This window comes from Athene noctua, chromosome Z (genome assembly GCF_965140245.1).
Source record: "Athene noctua chromosome Z, bAthNoc1.hap1.1, whole genome shotgun sequence".
Classification (NCBI taxonomy): domain Eukaryota; kingdom Metazoa; phylum Chordata; class Aves; order Strigiformes; family Strigidae; genus Athene; species Athene noctua.
The window spans coordinates 47655191-47675292 of record NC_134077.1 but is presented as its reverse complement, the minus strand read 5'-3'; the positions used below and the strand labels follow the sequence as shown (position 1 = coordinate 47675292).

At 38.3% G+C, this 20102-nt stretch overlaps 1 protein-coding gene across 5 annotated transcripts in view; it reads right to left on the bottom strand.

The window, feature by feature from the left end:
* Positions 1–17532: 17532 nt before the first annotated feature.
* SLC27A6 (solute carrier family 27 member 6) overlaps positions 17533–20102 on the bottom strand; it is a 45154-nt gene continuing 42584 nt past the window's right edge. For 4 of the 5 annotated variants that reach the window (XM_074931594.1, XM_074931595.1, XM_074931597.1 and 1 more), the window contains one exon: positions 17533–19556. In XM_074931594.1, coding sequence (XP_074787695.1) covers positions 19380–19556 — 177 coding nt within the window. In that variant the 3' untranslated portion in view covers positions 17533–19379. The remainder of the gene's footprint in view (positions 19557–20102) is intronic. The other variant, XM_074931596.1, reaches the window with a different exon arrangement.

The window sequence follows — 20102 nt, the reverse complement described above, 5'->3', positions numbered from 1 at the left end:
TATTTCTGCCGTAATAACCACGTATTTCTGTTGTATTATACACTCGCAGGAAGAAAATACTTTCCATTAAAACCAAGTGGATGTTTTCATGCACTATCCAATGCAGTGGCACCACCGGCAAGGTTAATGGATGTCTGCTCAATACTAACAAGCTGAAGCTCAAAGTTGTTCTCATGCTTTACTGATGTCAGAAATCTAGACCTGTCACATCAATGACAATATTTTTTTTTTTTCAGAAAATACACTGCTGATATTGATTTAAACATTGCAAGCATAAAGAGTCTTTCACAATTACATATTTACATGCTCATATACTCACTAGGCACTGAAGCAGCCTGAGTGATCGATCACTTGATGTTCTACCCAAGAAGCAAAGGTGCAATGTGCTTCTGCACGTTACTGGGAGGACATGCAGATTTTAGTGTCTAGGAAGAAATTACACAAATTAAGGTTTTAAAAGGATTCAATTGCAAGTCTAAAATATACATTGATTTAGCCTTCTTTTACTGATAGTGAATTCAGTAGATTCATGCAGAGTTTGCACCTTCTTTCCAAAGGAGGTAGTGTCAGTATGATTATATTCAGTCTAACTGAACACATCTCTGTAATTAAAAAATACTTTTAATGAGTGAAAATGCAAGGGATTCTGTCCATCTGGGTTCTATTTAAACAATCGATCCTGGCCCTTGTGTGACAATATTTAGCTGAGGAAAAAAGCAATTTTCAGCTCTAGAAATACATATATAAGAATGTTCACTGAAGACTATCCAACTCTGTACCATCCATCAGCTACAAAAATATGCAGCAGCCAGGGTTCAGGGTTATTGTAATTATTTGTCCATGTTTACTGTTCTGCTGATTTAATTTATGAATGCAGCCAGTCATTAATGCTGTTACAGCAGAGGTATACAGGGTGAACAATATTATGGCCCAGTTGTTAGCTGACTTGAATCAGTCCAGTTTTCCAAAAGAAAAGATGACAAACTGAATACTCAGTGAATTCCATTTATTTTCTGTGACTTAAATTGGTTTCCAGTTCTTAATTTGTAGTTTATTTTAATTGAGTGCAGTTCTGAAATTCAATAGTTTTTTTAAAACATAGCATGGGTAGTGGTTTTGTTGATGAATGGTGTCTTAAATGGGCTTCCTTTTTCCATTATATCAAGACAGAATTATCTGTATTAGCAAAATACACTATAGCAAGTTCTTACCTTTCTACAATTGCTGTCTACAATGAACACATTTGAATACAAATTACTCAGTTATTATGCAGAATACATAACTCATATTTTGCTAAGTTAGCCAGGTTCAAGCTTATTTAAATAACAGGAAAATTTTTTGCTAACACGGTTAAATTTATGCAATGCCAAGGATGTAGTACTCATATTCATCCAAAATCAGGATGAGGGAGGGACTCCTCTACCACAGCTCACCATTACCCCCTCTACCTCAGGACAGGGAATAAGTAGGCACGTGGACCCAGACATACAGAGCAGGGGCTGCTGCTCCGTCCCTCCCTCCCTGTGCAAGGTCTCACAGGCAGAGGAGCACAACTGCCAGATCCCTGCACACATATGAAGGTAAAGGCAGCTGATAGCTGCTTTCTTTATCATGCAGCCCATCTGTCCTTTCCAAGTGACTCCTAACCTTGACCTTTATCTGTGTCTTAACTCCTCTCATATCATACTGTACTGCCATGGATCTTTTTTCACTTTGAATCCTCTTTCCCCAGCAACTCCACAGTCAGTCTTCACATGTAGTTTAATTTTTCTTCTGAAAGCACTTGTTTTTGAGTAGTTGCCTGTGCTTGGATGGTACTGTCCCACAGAGGAAGGGACTTGTCATGGTTTGAGCCCAGAGGACAACTGAGCACCATGCAGCTGTTCACCCACCCTTTACCCACCCAGTGCTGGGAGGGAGAAGATGAATCGAAAGGCTCAGGAATCCAGATGAGGACAGGGATGGGTGGCTCACCTCTTATGGTCACAGGCAAAAGACAGACTCGTTAGAGGAAGAAAAAAGAACTTCGCTTTAGGTCAAAACACTAACAGCAACAACACTTAACAGACAGAATGAGACAATGAGAAGTGCTAAGACATTTTAAAAACACCTATCCCCACCTCTCCCTTCTTCCCAGGCTCAATTTTGTTCTCAGTATCTCTACCTCCTCTCCTCAGCAGTGCAGAGGCAGGGAATGGGGGTGATGCCTGCTAGCTGATGCCTGCAAAGAGTTGGTGCTAACTGCTGTTAAGACAGACCCAAGGACATAATTGCTATAAGGGGCCTCAGGTAGGAATGCACCCAAGGACATAATTTTTGCAGCTCTGGTGGGTACATCCTGGGGAGGGCAGAGAAACCAACAGACACCTGTGGCAGGCAAAGACAACAAAGCCGAGAAACTTTACAGACAGCAATGAGCCAAGACGAGGCCTTATATGAAAAAACCCTCAGAGTTCATGGAAAGAATACTAAGACACCTCTTCAACAACCACTAGGGACCACCACAGACCACCAAAACCCCCATGGAAGCCCCCCAGAGACCCTTCCCCAAATTTCAATAGGCTTGTGCAATGTATTAACATATGCATTAGGTCCTCTGGAAATAGGTGTGTACTTCACAGAAATTACATGAATATTCATTTATTGTATATAACAAGTGTGCTTTTGTCTTTCAACATGCACATTAGGTGGAATGATCCCCTGTGCTTCCAGTGCTGCAGTAAAGAATGCTGCCTTCTAAAACTTCAATCTAAGTCTTAGGGGGTTCGTTTGAGACCAAATTTATGGTGACAGGGGGGTTTCAGTCAGTCCACCACTTCCTTCAAGGAAGGGGGAAGCACTCCCTTACTCCATGTGGTTCCCCTCTTACGGGAGACAGTCCTCCACAAACTTTTTCCATCATGAGTCCTCCCCACAGGATGCATTATTCTCAAGATGCTCTGCTATGGGTCACCCCTGCATGCAGCAGTCCTCCCAGCACTGAACTACAACAGTGGGGGCTGCTTCTTCCCATAGGGTCCCGGCCTTCTTTGGGTGTAGCCACCTGCTCCAACGTGTAGAATCCTCCACAGGCTGCATGCAGATCTCTGCTCCACTGGCGACCTCCATGATAGCAGGAAGACATCAGTGTTTACATAGGTGTCTTTCTGGTAACCCTTGCTCACAAGTCCCAGACTCCTCCGAGGTTCCCCTTCTTAAATACATTATTGCAGAGGCGCAGCCCCCATCGCTAGTTGGCTCGGCCTTGGCCAGAGGTGGGTCCAACTTGGAGCTGGCATGAGCTTACAAGAAACTTCTCACAGCGGGTCACCACTGTAGCCCACTCCCCTGCTACCAAAAACCTGAAGTGCAGAGGCTTGGACAACCGGCCCAAGCCAGAGTTGACCTATAGATGAATCCTGTCTATTTTATAACTGAAACCATTGTGCTAGTAGGTATTGTACTAAGTTATAACAACCCACTTGTGCTGATGTAGAAAGTGCTAAAGCATTGAAATACTGAAGCCTGAACAACAGGCCCCAAGCTGCAGCTGCTAACTTGTTATGTAATCGTTAACCAAGTATGTAAGCTCGCTACTGAGAGACGCAGCTTAGACAAAATATAATCAGTAGTGAGGAGAGAATGTATCCAGCTTCCCTTGTTCAGCCTTGTTCAAGGCTGAGAACCCACGTATCTGGCCTTGTTAGAAACTCCCTTGGTTTCTCCCCCTGAGCCCTGGCCAGGCTTTGGGTGGATTCTAACAAGAGAATGAAACCAGAAATTTTCCACTCAAAACAAAGGTGCCAGCTCTCCTGGCTTGTCGATCTCTGGTATATAAGGCTGGACCCGCTCACAGTGACTTTGGAAGCCTCACCCACGGGTGGACGCACCCCGTAGGATTTCCCCCTTGCCGGGACAGGCTCTGCAAACCCTCGCTGTAACCGGGGCTGCCCCGCCACTGCGGGTCTGGGTGATGGGAACGTGTGCAAGGGGCGAGGGATCTTTCTTCATCACTACTCTCTCTCTCTCAGGTAGCAATGATTTGATGCATTACATGGTATTTTCCTGTCTGCTGCTTTAAGTGCACTATTCGGCCTTTTCTTACTGCATGTTTTCTGTATTACACTGTTACATTGGTTATCACCAGTAAAATACACCCGCTCTTTTCACTCTGGTGTCTGAGTTTAACTAGTATCCTTAATCAGCAGAACAAAACCCCACCACAGAAATCCATCACAACACTTCTGATGGAAGCAGATCTCATACTATGAATTTTTCCTCCCCCTCCTCTGGCTATCTTGAGTTTTGAAAGTATCACTGCGACAGTCTGATGAAACCACAGTTAATGTCTCAACCATCTGGCAGAGAACTTTGGCAAAGGAAATAATTTCTATGGAAATGCTGGGGCTGTGCAGGTAATGGCAGGGAGGCACAGCAAGAGGAAGGTGTCCTGCAGATGTGTGAGCGCACTTTTCCGAGACTGAACTCCCCTATCTTGAGTGACTCTATGAAGAGCCAATAGAGAGAACGTTTTCATGATGCATGTGCCAAAAGGAAAGGTCAAACAATGGCCATACCTGCAGGGAGGGGAGAGAAACTCTCCAACAACCCCCAAGCCCACCAACTCATTTCCACCAGAACAATCTGAAAGCATAAACTGCGCATGATGCCTTATTAGCCTAACGCACCTGGAGAAGGGGCAAGGGATTATAAAAGGACACAAGTGAAAGCCCCAGGTGGCTGCACCCCACCAGAACCGGACCCCTAAGCTGGCTGGAAGAACGATGGAACCAGGTCTCTCTCTCTTCTCCTCTTTCCCTTTTTCTCTCCCATTCTTATTCTGTATGCCCGCATATAAGACAAAGTTTATTTGGTCATGTTTAAGACCTAGGTCTTATAAGATCTGCCACTAGTCAGTGTAAGTTTAATGCTTGTTGCAGAGGATCCAAAGATTACTGAAAAGGTTTCATGTTCATTATCTGTGGTGAGTGAATAACAATTGAGTTCTGTGAATTGAAGAATCCTTGGTGTCGTTTCACCTTAATCCTGACCTGGGAACCGGCAAATCAGAATCATTGTCCTGAGAAATTGGGATGTGACAATCACCCTAAGACACAAACTCAGGAATGGACATTGGCTCTATTGTGTAAGCCTGATACTTTGTATAAATGATGCAGGCCTTGCTAATGACTATACCCCTGAAGAGGAGCTAAAAGACTGATAAGAAAGAAACATCTTGCCCCAGAAGGCACCAAATACTGGATGATTGTCCAAGAATCATGAAGTCAACAAAAATTGGTGGTAACTGGGGGACAAGTAAAGGCAAAAGGGGGGAGATCAGGACCACCAACTCAAATCAAGACCAAAAAGACTTACTCCCCATGCCTGTAAGGAGTATGCATGCTAATTTACATAGAAAGTGAGGCTAATTTAAATATAACCAATAGCAGACGGAAAGGTTGTTACAGACCAATGAGTGTAAATTTAGATAGGTTTTTACCAGTCATGTAACCACGTAAATAGGATGTAGTTCCTTTGTGTGGTGTGTGAGCTTTGTGGAATTACCACCTAGTATCCATCTCTGCGTGGACATGAAATAAAAGGAATACCTTGACCCTGTGTGTTTTGGCTTGCAGACTGGGCAAAAGAGCCCTTCTTTTGGGGTAACACATTGGCCTAAAAAAAAGATATGCTTTTCACCCGGTTTGAGTAAGAGATGTGTATAAGAGCATTTGTAACACATCCCTTTGGCACCCCTTCACATTGGAAGTTCTGGATGATTGGTCCTTGTACACAGCAAAGAAAAATATAACTTCTACTAGAAAGCCAGTGCTACTGATCTCCAACCATGGTTTTCAAGATGCTGCCAATCTCACACTTACAAGCTCAGCATATGCCAAAGTGATAAAAAAGGGGATATAATCACAGTGAATACACCTGTTGGGTGGTACATACAACAACACACTATAAAGAATTTTATTGAAAACTACTGAAGTATCAAAGATTTTAAGTGAAGGCCAAATTTCCTTATCACAATTTCTGTCTATATGAAGTTTTCCTGCTAACAAGTCCATTGGCATTCTGCTCAGACACAAGGCTCTGCCTGACACATGGGACCTTCCTTTCCTGTAGCAGAACTGAACAAGGTCATCTGACCCGAAAAGCATTGTTTTCAGCAGTTAAGGAGCACTTCCATCAAGAGCTAGAATGGATAAGGCGAGAGAGATAGAAGCTCATGCTACATCCACTTTAAAAATAGAGGCATGCATTAGGTTTCAGATTGAAGATCAGGATTCAGGGCATTAAAATATAAACTTATTAGTATGTATAGAGAAAAGATTTTATGTTTTTGTAGGACAAAACCAGGTCAGTATTCTAACTTTCGGATAAAGGTTTGTCAGTGTCTCAATTCAAAGTTTAGAAGTGTATTTTCCGCTTGATTCATTTTTATTTCAGTCTACCTGAAAGCCTATTCTGTGGTAATCTTCTGTAGAACAAAACACAATATTGAACTGAATCTACTGGAATTATGCACTCCCCGAAGTGCTCCATTGAAAATTACAGTAAAATCATGTATAGAGTAAGCCCTAGAGGAAAACATTTACTACTCTGGTGATGCCCTCTCTATCAGTGAGAAAAACCTGAATGGTGAGGCAGTTAACAGTTTTGTACTTTGAAAGTCCAAAGTGAACAGGTAACTTTAAAATCCGAGAGAGGTGACAGATTTCTTATAGTTCAAAATCCAATTTAGCATAGCAACTGCCTGAAATTTACACACCTGCAATAGGAAGGAAGTCAAGGAAAAGGGAACAGCCATACTATTATACTTCATAAGCTGGCATGCATAAATAGATTGCCTTTCTGTGCAGTTTCACTGATTTTCTGTTTCAGTGTTACTCAGTTCCCCTGTGGTATTTCAGAATTATTTTCATCTCACACCCAAATTACTGCTTTTATTCCCTATAAGGGCATGTCGCATATTGCATTGTTAAAGCAGTAGCATTGTCACAGAAACCTTCGTTAGATCTTGCATCTTGTCCTGTAAACCTGCATCAAGCTGCCTTGTTGTAGCAATGAAACCATATTATCATGCAGTTCAGCATAGGTAGCTTGGTTTTGCAGTCCTGGTTTTGCAGTGCCAGCTGAACTCTCTGTTGACTTTAATATATCTGACTAGGTCAGCATTGTATTTTAAAAATAACCTTGACGTTGAGTTTACAGCCAGATTTACTTGCTAACTATGCTGTGTACCTGAGATAGTGTTCCTTGCACTGGCCCTGTAGTAATTTTGCTGATACTGCCAGGGGGAAGACTTTGTAGTTATGGACTTTGCACTTGAGTTGTGCCAGCTGCAGGGTGGACTTGCATCAGCACCCCATACTTTATCACAGCCATTTCTATTTATCTCACCTGCAGGAACATTGTATTAACATCACACAAAATTCTTTCTAAGAGATGCCTGTATTTTTGCTGCAGTTACCTATAATGGTAATCTGTGCATGGAGCAGTGGAGTCTTTGAGCATTCTGGATGTCAAACTAATCCTGAGATCAGACAACCCAAGCATTGGCAATATGTGGCTAATTAGGTGACATCTGTGTTGATGCTGTATGTTCAAATGACAGGTTTTTGCAGCAGTATGGATGGAAATAGGTGTGACTGGCAAGAAGCTCCTGGAATTTTCTGGAAGAGTAAAGCACTCTTAACCTGGTCAGGTTTGCTTTCTTGCAAGGTTTATCAGTTAATACTGACAATGATTTTAGCTTTACTTCTAATGTCATTTGTCCATTTTACTCTTTTTATCTAGAATTAGGAGACTGTTTTATTTCTTTATTTTTAAGATTGCCCACTACATAATGGTGCCTCAAAGTAAAAAGTGCATTATTGGAACAAATTTCTGTCCACCATTTGATTTTGCAGCTTGATAGGTGTTTTAAAGCTCTGCTGTTAATAGTCACTTCAAAATCATATCCTAAATTCTTTTCATGTATTACAGCAGTTGGAAAAAGATAGTAAAATATTATTAGAGTAATCATATTGATAAATTATATAAATAAGTTAAATGTAAAAAAATAAAGAGCTTACTCACTGAACGAATATGATTGTTTTCACTGCGATATGTGAAAGTAAAATGTCTTAGATCCTTCTCTGGATGGAGTAGCCCTCACATTTCTACCAACATGGATAATTACATCCTTTTTTATTACTGACATTAAATGTGGTATGGTAATTCTCTTAAAGCACATTCTTAATGATGTTACTATCTTTTACCTTTGTCTGAGTCACAAAGTAAAACAGACAAAGTTGTCAGCATTTAGAGATTGTTTCTTCAAGGTCAAGTATTGCCACCATGTCTTTTCAGGGCACAGAATTACTTGGAATTACACCAGCTGTTGGTCCAAAGTTTCCATTGTTTCCTTTCAAGACAGATTTATGATTTTTTTTTTTTTTTTTTTTTAATGTTAATGTAAATGTACAAACATTGCTTTGCCAGTCAGACAGAAGCTCATCAAATAGGAGAGGGCTTTTTTCATCCCCTGGCTTCAAGCTGGCTAATGACAATAGTAGAGATCTGAAGTCATATGTGGTAGAATCCATTTTGTTGACTGAAGGTTGATGAACTTGAAAACTTACAGCAATTCCTTTATGATATAATTGATCTGCATCTACTGAAGTCGCTTTTTCGTCACCTTTATGTGCATTAGGTTTTGTGGGTTATTTAAAGTTTCTACTTAATTTTTCCTTTGAATTTATAATGTTTTTTCACATGGGACACCAGTTGCCATAGTGAAAATAGCTTTGAGTGTTGCTGTACTGTGCTTTTTGGTGAACCCACAGTTTATTTCTACATCTTTGGTGAGTTGCACGTTTTGGATCAAATAAGCATTAGTCATAAGCTATGTTTGAAAGAATTCTCTATGCAAGTCCTTCTCTGGACTGTGTAGTTTCTCCGCAGTTCACCAGAACTCTTCCAGTTCCCGTAATCCTGTCATATATTCAGAAGTCACTTCATTTGTTGTTTTTTTTTTTATAAAGCAGAATTTTTTTATAAACAGTTTTGTTTGGGGGCTCCATAGACTTTCCACAATCTCAGCAAACCTTTTACACTCATACTTGGAAGAGTTTATACACCACCCAGCAGGCAATATCACCTCATGTAGTCACATGTCTAAAGTGACATCTTTTTCTCGTCACTCATGCTGTTGGCAGTTATGGACCTTTCCAGTTTGTCTAATTGATTGGAGTAGGGAGCTTTCCAAAGTCTGAACATTTTTTCTCCTTCAAATGAGTTGTTTATTCATGAGTGAGTGACTGCCAGTTGACTCAGCTTGCCATCTCTGCTGTTACACTCTGATTCTCTGACTTCATGCTTTGCCATCCGGTCTCTGTCCCCAGCTATCATGGCTTTTGGTTTTTTGCACAATAACTGTAATAAATATATAAATATGTTTGCATATTACTAATATGTATTATAATCTTATGTAATATTATTTGATGTAATATATATATATCTGCTGATTGTAGCTATAGTAGGATGGGCAAGATTTTCTGAGCAGTCGTTTGTGTGGAGTGTGCGAGCCATGAGCATGTGGAAGTTCACCTGTGACTCTCAGGGGTGCTAAAGCATCACTCTGGAGGAAAGGCTTCCCCTGTCAAGAGGAAGGATTGCAGAGAGAGCAGGTCACATTTAGGGGTGGAAGAGTTATGGTGAGATGCCTGGTTCCTTGCAGAAGGACTGGCTTCTCCCCATCAGTACACTGTGACAGCCTTTTCCATACTGGAAGATGTACATTGGTGATCAAGGACTTTTGGTAGAATGTGACACTTCTTCCACAAATGGAGTACTTCAATTTTTGAACTGTACTGGTTTGTTCCTTTTGTAACTCATGCGCATGGAATCACAAACGTTATTCATTTTCTCAGACAATCACTATTTTATTATGTTAAGACCTTTGATTCTAATTGTAAACTATATGACCTTTCTGTAATAGCTAAAGCAGTAGTTTTCATTTACTGATAAAAAAGGAAAACATTTGATTCATTTCAACAGGACAATGAAACACTTCTTCAGCTATGAAAGGTGAGCTGAAATCATCCCTGTTGTCTCATTCTGAGAATGGAACTGAGCTTGCAATAAATGCCCCAGTTTTACATAGTTCTACTTAGTCAGCAACTTGAAAACATTAAATTCAGCCAATGGCAATATTCAAATTAAAAGAACCCTCAAGGAATAGTAGCTAACATTATTTTTCATAATGCACCTGTCTATGGGTGCAAAACCCTCTGAGCTGTCTGTTTCAGGATCCTAGAAATAACTGAACGTGTCTGAAGGGTTTGCTCTGTCCAAGTGGGCTATTCCACCACAAAAATATTGCCTGGGACCTGGGAGTGGCAGCAAGCCAGTCAGAGGCAATGCTCTCACCATCAAAGACACAGTCCTGCAGCAGTCAGACCAGAAAAGCAGAGCACTTCAGGAACAGCCAAGTCTCTGGCAGACCCAAGGCCGAGTCAGGAAGGTTGGGACAACAGGTCAGGGTTAGGATTAGCAAGTTACCTTTCTGGGCTTAGTGACTCGCATAACATAGCTGAAGGGCCTGCAGTTAGAAGCAGCTCACTGGCAAAGGTGGGAAGGGCCCTGGTGAGGCACCTCACAGCTCTTCCCCTGCAGCCTAGGGCAAGCCCCTTCAGCTGCAGCATGCCAGGGCTGGCCACCAGCACAGGCAGCTTGTGGATCCCTGACGGGGCAGCTTGCAGAGCCTGTTGGTGCGTGCAGGGTTTTGACAATAGATCTGTAATGCTGTAGCACCAAGTATGAAGCCTAGCTTTGGCAGGTATATCATCAGCTGAACAAGTTGGTCTTTATCCTTTAAAAATACAAATAGATTATTTAGAGCTAAACTCTGTAGTGTTAATTTAGATATGACCAAATTCTTGCGCTCTCTGCTCCTTCTCCATGTGAATAGCTACCCGAATCAACAAGGTGCTTCTATCACATTTTGCCTTTGCATTTTCTTTTGACACACTTTCCCCTTTGGCATGCTTTCTGACCTACATTGTAAAGTATAGTTCACTCTTGTGAGGTGTATCATCAAATTGTAACACGGGAAACTATTAGAGGTATTTAAGGAGAAAAGAATTATCTTCTGCCTGCTTTTTCACTGTCAGCATTCAACTCCATTGTATCTATTTTAAAACCAATCACCCCAGTCCTTCGTTCCCCAGTTCTAAATTTTTTATTTTGAGGATGTAATTTACTAACTCGAGCTCTTTCAAAAGCTTTCTAACTCTAACTTGATTACTACCATTTGAAACATCTGCCTGACAAACTTCTGCATTAGCAGCTACTGAATGAAATGTGGTTTTTGTTCCTCAGGACGTTCATAGGTTTCCTTAATCCATGAGTGATTTTGCATAAACCAAAGAATTTTCCCTTGCCTCCTATTTCCTTAATTATTATTTTTTTTTTTAAATGGTATAACAGAACATAGGAGAAAGAAGAGGTCCAGAGCACAGATATTTTTAGCTAGAATCTATTGTCAGTATCTCTGGGAGACCAAAATGAATAGCCTCATTGTCACTCCAGGTCTGACGACACCTGCACAATTAATAGATTACATTCGTAACAGCAAGGCTGAGTGACATTTGACCCATTTTGCAAATAAATACATAAATACATAGTGTCTGAGACATTTAAAAAGTTTCTTGAGTCAGGCTTTAGTGCTGTGGCATCCAAAGAAAAGAAAAAGATGAAAAAAAGCTGGAGCAAGCAAAAAAGTTGCTTTTTCTTTTCCTTAAATTTCTTTGTCTTTTCAGGTATTTCTACCACTAAGAGTAGGGTTTGTGGGACTATGTATTCAATGATGGGCTGTGAAATGAGTAGTTGTTGAAAGCCAGGGCTAAAAGATCAGTAAATTGAATAGGGTTTTATTAATAACGAATGATGCAATGGAACATGCAGGGCCAAAATTATTCCCTGTGTGTTTTCAGTGGGTTAAGCTGAATGGCATTGGCAGTGTTACTAAGAGTTTCAATAGCTGAAATCCTTTCCCTTTTTTGTAATAATCCTTGAGGGTTACTTCAAAGTGAACGACCATATGCATTATTTGGGGTTTAGAAAAGGAAGCGGAAAGCAGAACTCCAGTGCCAACTACAGGATTACAGCTTTGAGCTGTCCATGTTGCTAGGCACAATCTTCTGTAAGAATTTACAGTGACAGAAGATCCGTGATGACCAGCAGCTGCCTGGTGTGTGAATTAGCAGTTGTAATGCAAATTCTAATTATTCAGAAAAACTTGTAGTAAGGTTAAAAAACACTGCAGTTTTGGAAATCGGACATAAATTTTTTTAGTAACTGCTTCTGGGTGACTCCAGTCTTAATGTCACAGCAAATATATAATTCTCTTTCAGTTCTAGAAACATGTAGAACTGTTTTTTCAACTGAATGACATCAAAATGAGTCATATATTTGTGTTTTAATATTTCATCAAATGTAGCAGGCTCCATGCTCTCTAGTTTATTGCTTTAGTTGATTTCACTGTACAGATTCAAGTTCTTGCTGGCTCCTGTACTGAGGATACTTAACAGTTTTATTTATTAAACAGAGACAGGATGGCAGTGACACAGAAAACAATGATTGCTGTTTAGATTCTGCAGATCCCTGAATATACAGGTTCTGACTGTAGTTGTGGAAATTGCCAACAGAACAAGTAGAGTGCAGCTAAGATGAGGGTATTTGTCATCCACTGCCTGGCTGCGTAAATAAAGAATCATCTGAAAAACCTACTGGTAATGTATTGATGGTCCTCATTCTGTCCTGGAAACTGTTTTTCTCCAGAAACAGTTTTCAGAAGCTGGTCTTTGTCTGCCAAAGCAAGGCAGAGATTATCTTAACTAGATGACATGTCTAAGAACAATACTTGTACTGTGTATCATATAGAGGACTTCAAGAAAAATACAGGCTATAGAATGAACATTTTAGTTAGGGAGGGCTTCTTTTTGTTTAATGTTATGACCTAGCTGAACAAAGAGAGTGATGACAATATCTGACAATGTTTTTCTTTCTTCTATGCCACATTTCTCTAAAGAAATTTAGTTTTAATATAGCACAAGAGGAAGCCAAAATATTTTTGGTTCTAAAAAAGTGTCTAAAAAAGTAGATTTTATCCAAAACCAGACAATTTGTTTTGATATACAGTTATTTGTCTAGTAAAATTCATTATTCATCTGTTTTTGCTAGGTATTTGTGCATCTTTGTTAACTATATGTGGCCAAAACATACTCACCAGTTTCCAAATCAGACCAGCTCATTTCATCTAGTTTACATGAAAGATATTTGTGATTGCAAACTCTGACATTGACACTATTTATGTTAAAAATAATTAATCAGATGGTTATATACAGGTTTAAAAATGAAAGTATTCCTGGGCATTAAGATAAAATTTTCTGATTAGAGTTACTCAACCTAAACAAATAGAAATACAAAAAGCAAAATGTGCTTATATGGGATGATGAATGGCAGAGAAGCTAACTGATGATTCTGTGAGTAATGACAAATAAAGTGTTACTCATGTTCCAAGAAAAATATGTTGTAGTGATTAGCACAATTTCCATTCAATTTTCTCCTGATTCTTCCTTTCTCATGCATTCTTTTCTCCTTGTTAACAAAAAAAATATACTTGCATTCTTATTTAAAAAAAAAAAATAGGTAATTGTAAGTTGGGAACAGAACATACTAATACTGAAACTGGTCATGTTACATAGGAATTCTGTTGGACCCAATAATGAGTACTGACTTTAGTAATCTGGACATATTTTTATGTTAGATATGTGAAAATGAACTCATGGGTTTTTAAAAAAAGTTAGATTACTTTAGTACATGGCCTCACTGAAAGCACAGAAATTAAACATGGAGACTTTACCGGGTAGCTGCCTTTGAAAATCTGGTGAATGACTTGAATTTTTATCCAAATGCAGAACATAACCACAGTAATTTAAAAAAATTCTATTGAATGCCAATATAATTAAATAAAATGTGGGTAGATATGAGATCATTAAATATTTGCCTAGCTACCCAGTATTTCCAAAGTCATTGCTATTAGGCACCTTGTGGTACTTTTTTAACACACCTGTCTTCTATTATAGGCTAATAGTTTTCTCCAAGTTGCCTGTATTTAATAATAAAGACTTGTTCTGTACTATTGCCTTATTGCCTTTTTTTTTTTCCCCCCACTGGACATGCTTTTCTACACAGCTTTTCCAGCTCAGGCAGAAACACCTGTGCTATACCAGTCCTAGCTCATGAGCAGATTGTGAAGAGCAATTCATTTGTGCCCAACTGTACTCTCCATGTATGAAAGGATTCATTTTTACTGGTATTGTAAAAGCACGAATTTGAACATACATCTTCAGAGAGGAATGCCTGAGCAGTAGCTCATTCTACCAGCTTCTTTTCCTAAAGGATGTAGGAACAGGATGCTACGCATACACATTTGTGTTAATAAATAAGAGCCTTCTCAGATCTGTATCTCAGTTACATTTCAATGATAAGGCTTCTCAATAAGTTAAAAATATTCATAGACAGCAAAACTGACATGAACATCAAAATAATCTTCTGACATTTAACTTTTTATTACAGAAAACTACAAGCTACTGTCTTTGGTGGATGCATAAAAAGCTAATGATGTCATTCATTCAAATGTCAAAGTAGAGCTTTAAAAGGTATTTATGTCCATCAGCTTCTAAAAACCAGCATGTAGGAACTGTAGATTGCTTTCCACTTCCCTAACGTTACAACTAAATTCAATAGTTCTAGAGCATAACTCTATTGTGGTTCTAATTAAATAAACACCATATGTGTAGCTGAAAAAGACACCTCTTAAATATCTCCATTAACTGCATTTCATGGTGCAAACTTTTGGTAGCTTTCCTACATTTGTAAAATAAATTTGTTAAAGAAACTGCAAATTGGTTATAAACACGGTGTTTCCCAAATTAGCCACTACAATTTAGGGAAACTGGATGTGATTAAGCCGATCAGATAAAGTGGATTTTTTGCCAGCCTAGGAGCTCTTTTTATAAGAAGTATTCCTGTATATGGTAGCTCACATAATGCCAAACCCTCCTCTTCTAATTCAGGACTGTAATAATGGGAACTATGCAAACCTCATAGTGCCAGGAACAGCTCCAGATGGAAATAGGTCAGTGTATCTCCTGCTGCAAGGCAGCAATGAAGACTGCTTTTTTATATTGCAAAAGCAATTTGAGTGATTTGAACTGTGTCTGATGCAGTCTTTGGAGAAACTGAATGAAGACTATTTTGGTAAAAGATTCTGAGACTGTGAAGAACTTGTAGATTTGTTAGTGATACGGGAATTTAATTTCTGATATTGACTTATTTAAAACTAGTATTGCCATTTACATCATATAATCTGTCTAATTAATGGTATAATGTATAAGGTATTATGTCTTGAATACCAGGACACAACCTGATGATCTTCTGATGTACCCTTATGGCAAAACTGTCAGACAATGTTGTCAGTTATTGACAGTACTTCCAATATACATCACACTAAATTTATTCCTGAAGTTACTACTATTTGTATGCAACTTTCTTTGGCTCTCTGCTGAATCTCTGCATCTAATTTTACTGTAAAGAGCGTTTTCCAATATAGCACATTTTAAACAGAAGGACATTATTTGCTTGAAATTAGTTTTGACTTACATTTCATAAATATTGGTACATGCCTTATAATTTTGCTGTATGTGAGAATGCACATTGGATTACTAGTTGAATTGTTAGCTGAAGACATGCTACTGAAAATGAATCATTGCTTGGTTTTTTTTGGTTTTTTTTTTTTTAAAGTAGAGGGTCTTTTCTGTCTTTCCTCCCATATTCACCCAGTATTTTTTCATTTTAAAAATGCAAACAAGACTGCTCCTGCCTTTGTCTCTTTTCTCTTCCATTAAAAAATATGCAAAACCAACAGTAGATGTTTTCTGAATGTTATCTGCAGAAAATTTGTAGGTCAATTGATATACATTCATTATGGTGGCTGTTACAGGTACGGGAATGCTGGTGAGGGTGTGGGAGACAGTTTAGATGCTTCACCTCTTGAAAAGCTGTATCTACGTGACTTGGGTGAGGAGGATAAAATTCAGGCGATGATCTGCCTAGGAGCTTTGTGGGTTTTTTTACTATTTCCTGGAGATCCTGAGAAAGCTTTATGAAAATTAATCCAGACTATAACTGTATTAACTGTTCCAGATTCACTAGGACAAGGGAGTGGATATGTTTACCCTCACAGAATTTTACCTTTCCTAAATGATAACTCCAATCTCATTTTTTAAAAATAAACATTTCTTTCATCATTGACCATCCCCAGTTGCAGATGAAAACCTCAAGATATATATGCTAAATCTCAAAAATAATTACCTTTATTTATATTAATCTCTCCCTCTTCTTTAATATGTGACGTTAGTGATACAGCTTTCTATCCACAACCCAACCACACTCAGCTGCTTCTTCACGCCCACTATATATGAAATGAAGCTTCCCAGGCAAATACTGGGGCATAATTTTGCAGTGACACTCAAGCCATTCCACATATAGATCTGGGTATGAGGATGGGAAGCAAACAGGTTGGTCCAAATATTTTCTCACTCTGAAAGGCAGGCCCTTCCAGGTGTTTGACATGAACATCATTATGATTTAGCCTAACTTCAGTGCTAGTTCAACAGTTTACATACCCATAGGAAATGTGACATTTTGCTGCAATATGCTTCAGTGTATCTGCTGGCATCTAACCTACTGACTAAAAGAAAGCAAACTACTGGATTGAAAATAAAATACTGTCATCTTAGGAAATACAGAACCTGTGGTGCTGTAGATTTTCCTGTTATTATCTTCTTGATGTCATAAGCATCCTGTCTCTTGAGATGGTGCATGGGACAGGACTCTTCTACAAGCCTTTGAAAAAAGGCAGATTGCCCAGGCTGTCTTGGTTACACTAGGGAATACAGGGGGAGTAACTGGAATTCAGTATTTCTCCAGTGGTCACACCGGGGAAACAGACACCTATAGGCTGCTCAAGCCAGCTAAGTCCTGCTGCTGCTGATATATACCACAGAGCTCAGGAAAACCAATTGGCTGCCCTAGTGGTGGACAGAGCATGAAAGTTGGGGACACATGCTTTTTTCTTCCTATAATGCTCTCTGCTGTATCCACTCCACACAGAAACAATCTTCTTCATCACTGATACTTTGCAAAATAAGCCACCAAATAGTGACAGTTTTTCTGGGTTTTTTGTTTGTTTGGGTTTTTTTTTTTAAACCAAAAAGGTATTTACTTCTTTCCTTATCTCTTTAATAGTTTCCTTTTTCCTCTCTCATTTCTGTTGCATCTAAGTGGTAGAACCTTTCCACTGGTCATAATCTTTACAGTCAATTATTTAGAAATATTGTAAAGCAAAATAAACCAAATAAGTAGTAAATCTGATACCAAAGCTAAGAATTTTATTTTGTTGTATTCATTTATATTCTCTTACAAGGTTAAACAGGCTACTATGGATCTCAGTGTACATTTGAAAAAAAAGATTTACAATTGTATTATTTGCCATAGAAACCACATAATTTTTACTGTTGTGATAGAAGAAAAAGGATCCTGAGGCACATTCAGCACATACTTATGGTAAGATGGGTGTAAAAGATAATTTTGATTTCAAAAATCAATCCTTTGCTCAAAATTATAACCTTACTTGCAAAGTTGGGTTTAACTTTATGGTAAATACTTGATTCTTAAATTTGCAGTTTTGGACTAGGGAAGCACAAGTAGCTGCACAACTGAGCAATGGTACTTCCATTCATCTGAATAAGTGGCAAACCCTCATCCCCCTCAGCATTCTGCCATAAACAGCTATTTTGGGAACTACATGAAGAAAGAAACATAAAAAGCAGGACTGCTGAAGAAGTTGCTAGACCATAGTGTCCTCTTACATCCTTACCCAGCAGTTCTTTCCTTTCCCCATTTTATGTATTTAACAATTACATTAACATCTACCATAAAGCATAATGTTGGTGTAAGTACTGTTTAGTCTTGCTGCTTTGTAAATTGCAGAATGGCAAACTTTCTTATTTATACTGGCAGCCTGATAAAGAAGATTGTATTCAGAAATATAAGCAAGCTATGAATCTCCCTATGTTTTTACTGCATCCTTGGTTTTGTTTTTTAAGGAAAAACCAATGGAAGAAATAATCAGTGAATCAAAAGTTGACACAAGTTCTAACATCATGTTAAATGAACAAAGTAGGAAGAAACAAAAAATATACATTTTAAGTATGTTACATCCTACTCTTTTATGGCAGCCTGGTTTCACATGACAGTTATGACAGATACTTAGAATGCCTAGTGTTGAAGACAGTCATCCTTTCAGTATTCTACGATATTGCTTCCTGTTGATCAAAGCTGGCATCATGCTCCATTAGAGGAGGTCATTGTGCAGGTAGTGTATCAAAACAGGCAACAAAACAAGCTACAATCAGACATAATCAAATGTGGATAGTACAGAACTTGGTTTAAAAAAATCTTACACTTTATTTTAAAACTTTTTAAAAGCAATGCATATATTAGAATATATGGGTTAGTATTTTTAAAATTCTACTATATTTTATACTCATACAATAACCTCTGGCAGTCATCTTCCCCATTAAGTGTGAACATTTTCTTTGCCTATTCTTCATCTGTTACTAATGCTCTGCATTCAGAATTTGACACTCCAAGCAGACAGTTTAACAAATGAAAGAGCATGGTTTCTAAAAAAAAATCTCAGCAGTGATGTTAGTATAAACCTTAGTTTTGAGTTTGATTGGAGGCCTTCTCCTTCACTTTCTTCTGATGTTCCATCAGAAAAGTCCTCTGCAGAAGAGTTATTTTTTTCTTCCAAACACCATCAAGTCTTTATTTCTTAAAATATATATTCAGAAGTAAGAAATGTAAGCTACATTAAAAAAGTGTTAATGGCATATTTTCTCTCTAGAAACAACATCTGTCACAATATCTTTATATGTTGAATCTTTTTTTACTGTGTTTCATACCACATATCATTCATGTTCATTTAGTACTAAGAAAAACTATGAGTCAGCATTTCTACTTCAAAATTAAGATAAAATAGATTTCAGTCATGTTTTACTGGTCATTTGCTTAGAAATTGGTCTCAAGAGGTAAAAAAATTACTACTGAACAATAATGATGAAGTGAGGAAAGATACAAGACATATCTGAATGTAAATATCAAGTATATAAAATATTATTTTGTATAACTATGTATAAATACTGGTAATTAATGTTACTGTTTTCTCATAGAGTAACTCATATAGACTGCTACTTAATAGCCTATTATTAGGTTAATTAAAGTTTCATTTTCCCAGATAAGATCATCTCATGTACTTCTTTGGTTAACAAGACATATGCTTTCTTAGAACTGTCTAAAAAATAAAGAGGATCAGTAATTGTAGATGGATTAAAACCTTCATCCACCAGTCGAAATTTCTGTTGTTTGAAGGTTCCAGTCATTTCCATTTTTTCCTATGAAGAGAGAAAGATTCATTATTCAATAGAAGAGCTTATTTTCTTTTGCTCACATCCATGTTTGGTTTTTAAAAGTCTCACCTAATATAAAGTTAATAATGTTTATTCTCATTACTCTGAAAAACTAGAACTTTTGTGCTTCTATGGACCAATACCCAGAGGCATGGTGGAGAAAAGTTACAGTCCATTGCTTTCTGCATCGCTGTGCAGTCTCATGACAGTGTCTCATTTGGTATAGCCCCAGCCTTGCACAAGACAACCTATAGCTTCTTCATTTGTGCACATTTTAAAACTACACAAAGAATCTGAGATTAAAAACTTTATTATTAACTTCTTACTGATAAACTCAGGACTGTCACATTAAATAAAAGGTTGAAAGAATCACCTACTATATCAGCCACACTCAGATTCAGCCAGGTCCAAATGAAGTCAGATCTTTACTGTACATTTTATAACATTTTCAGGCTTCTTCTCAGTGTTGCTGTGTCCCTTAGAAGCAGCAGTGGGGGGCATCTCTAGTGAAACTCTTTTCCCTATCTTCCC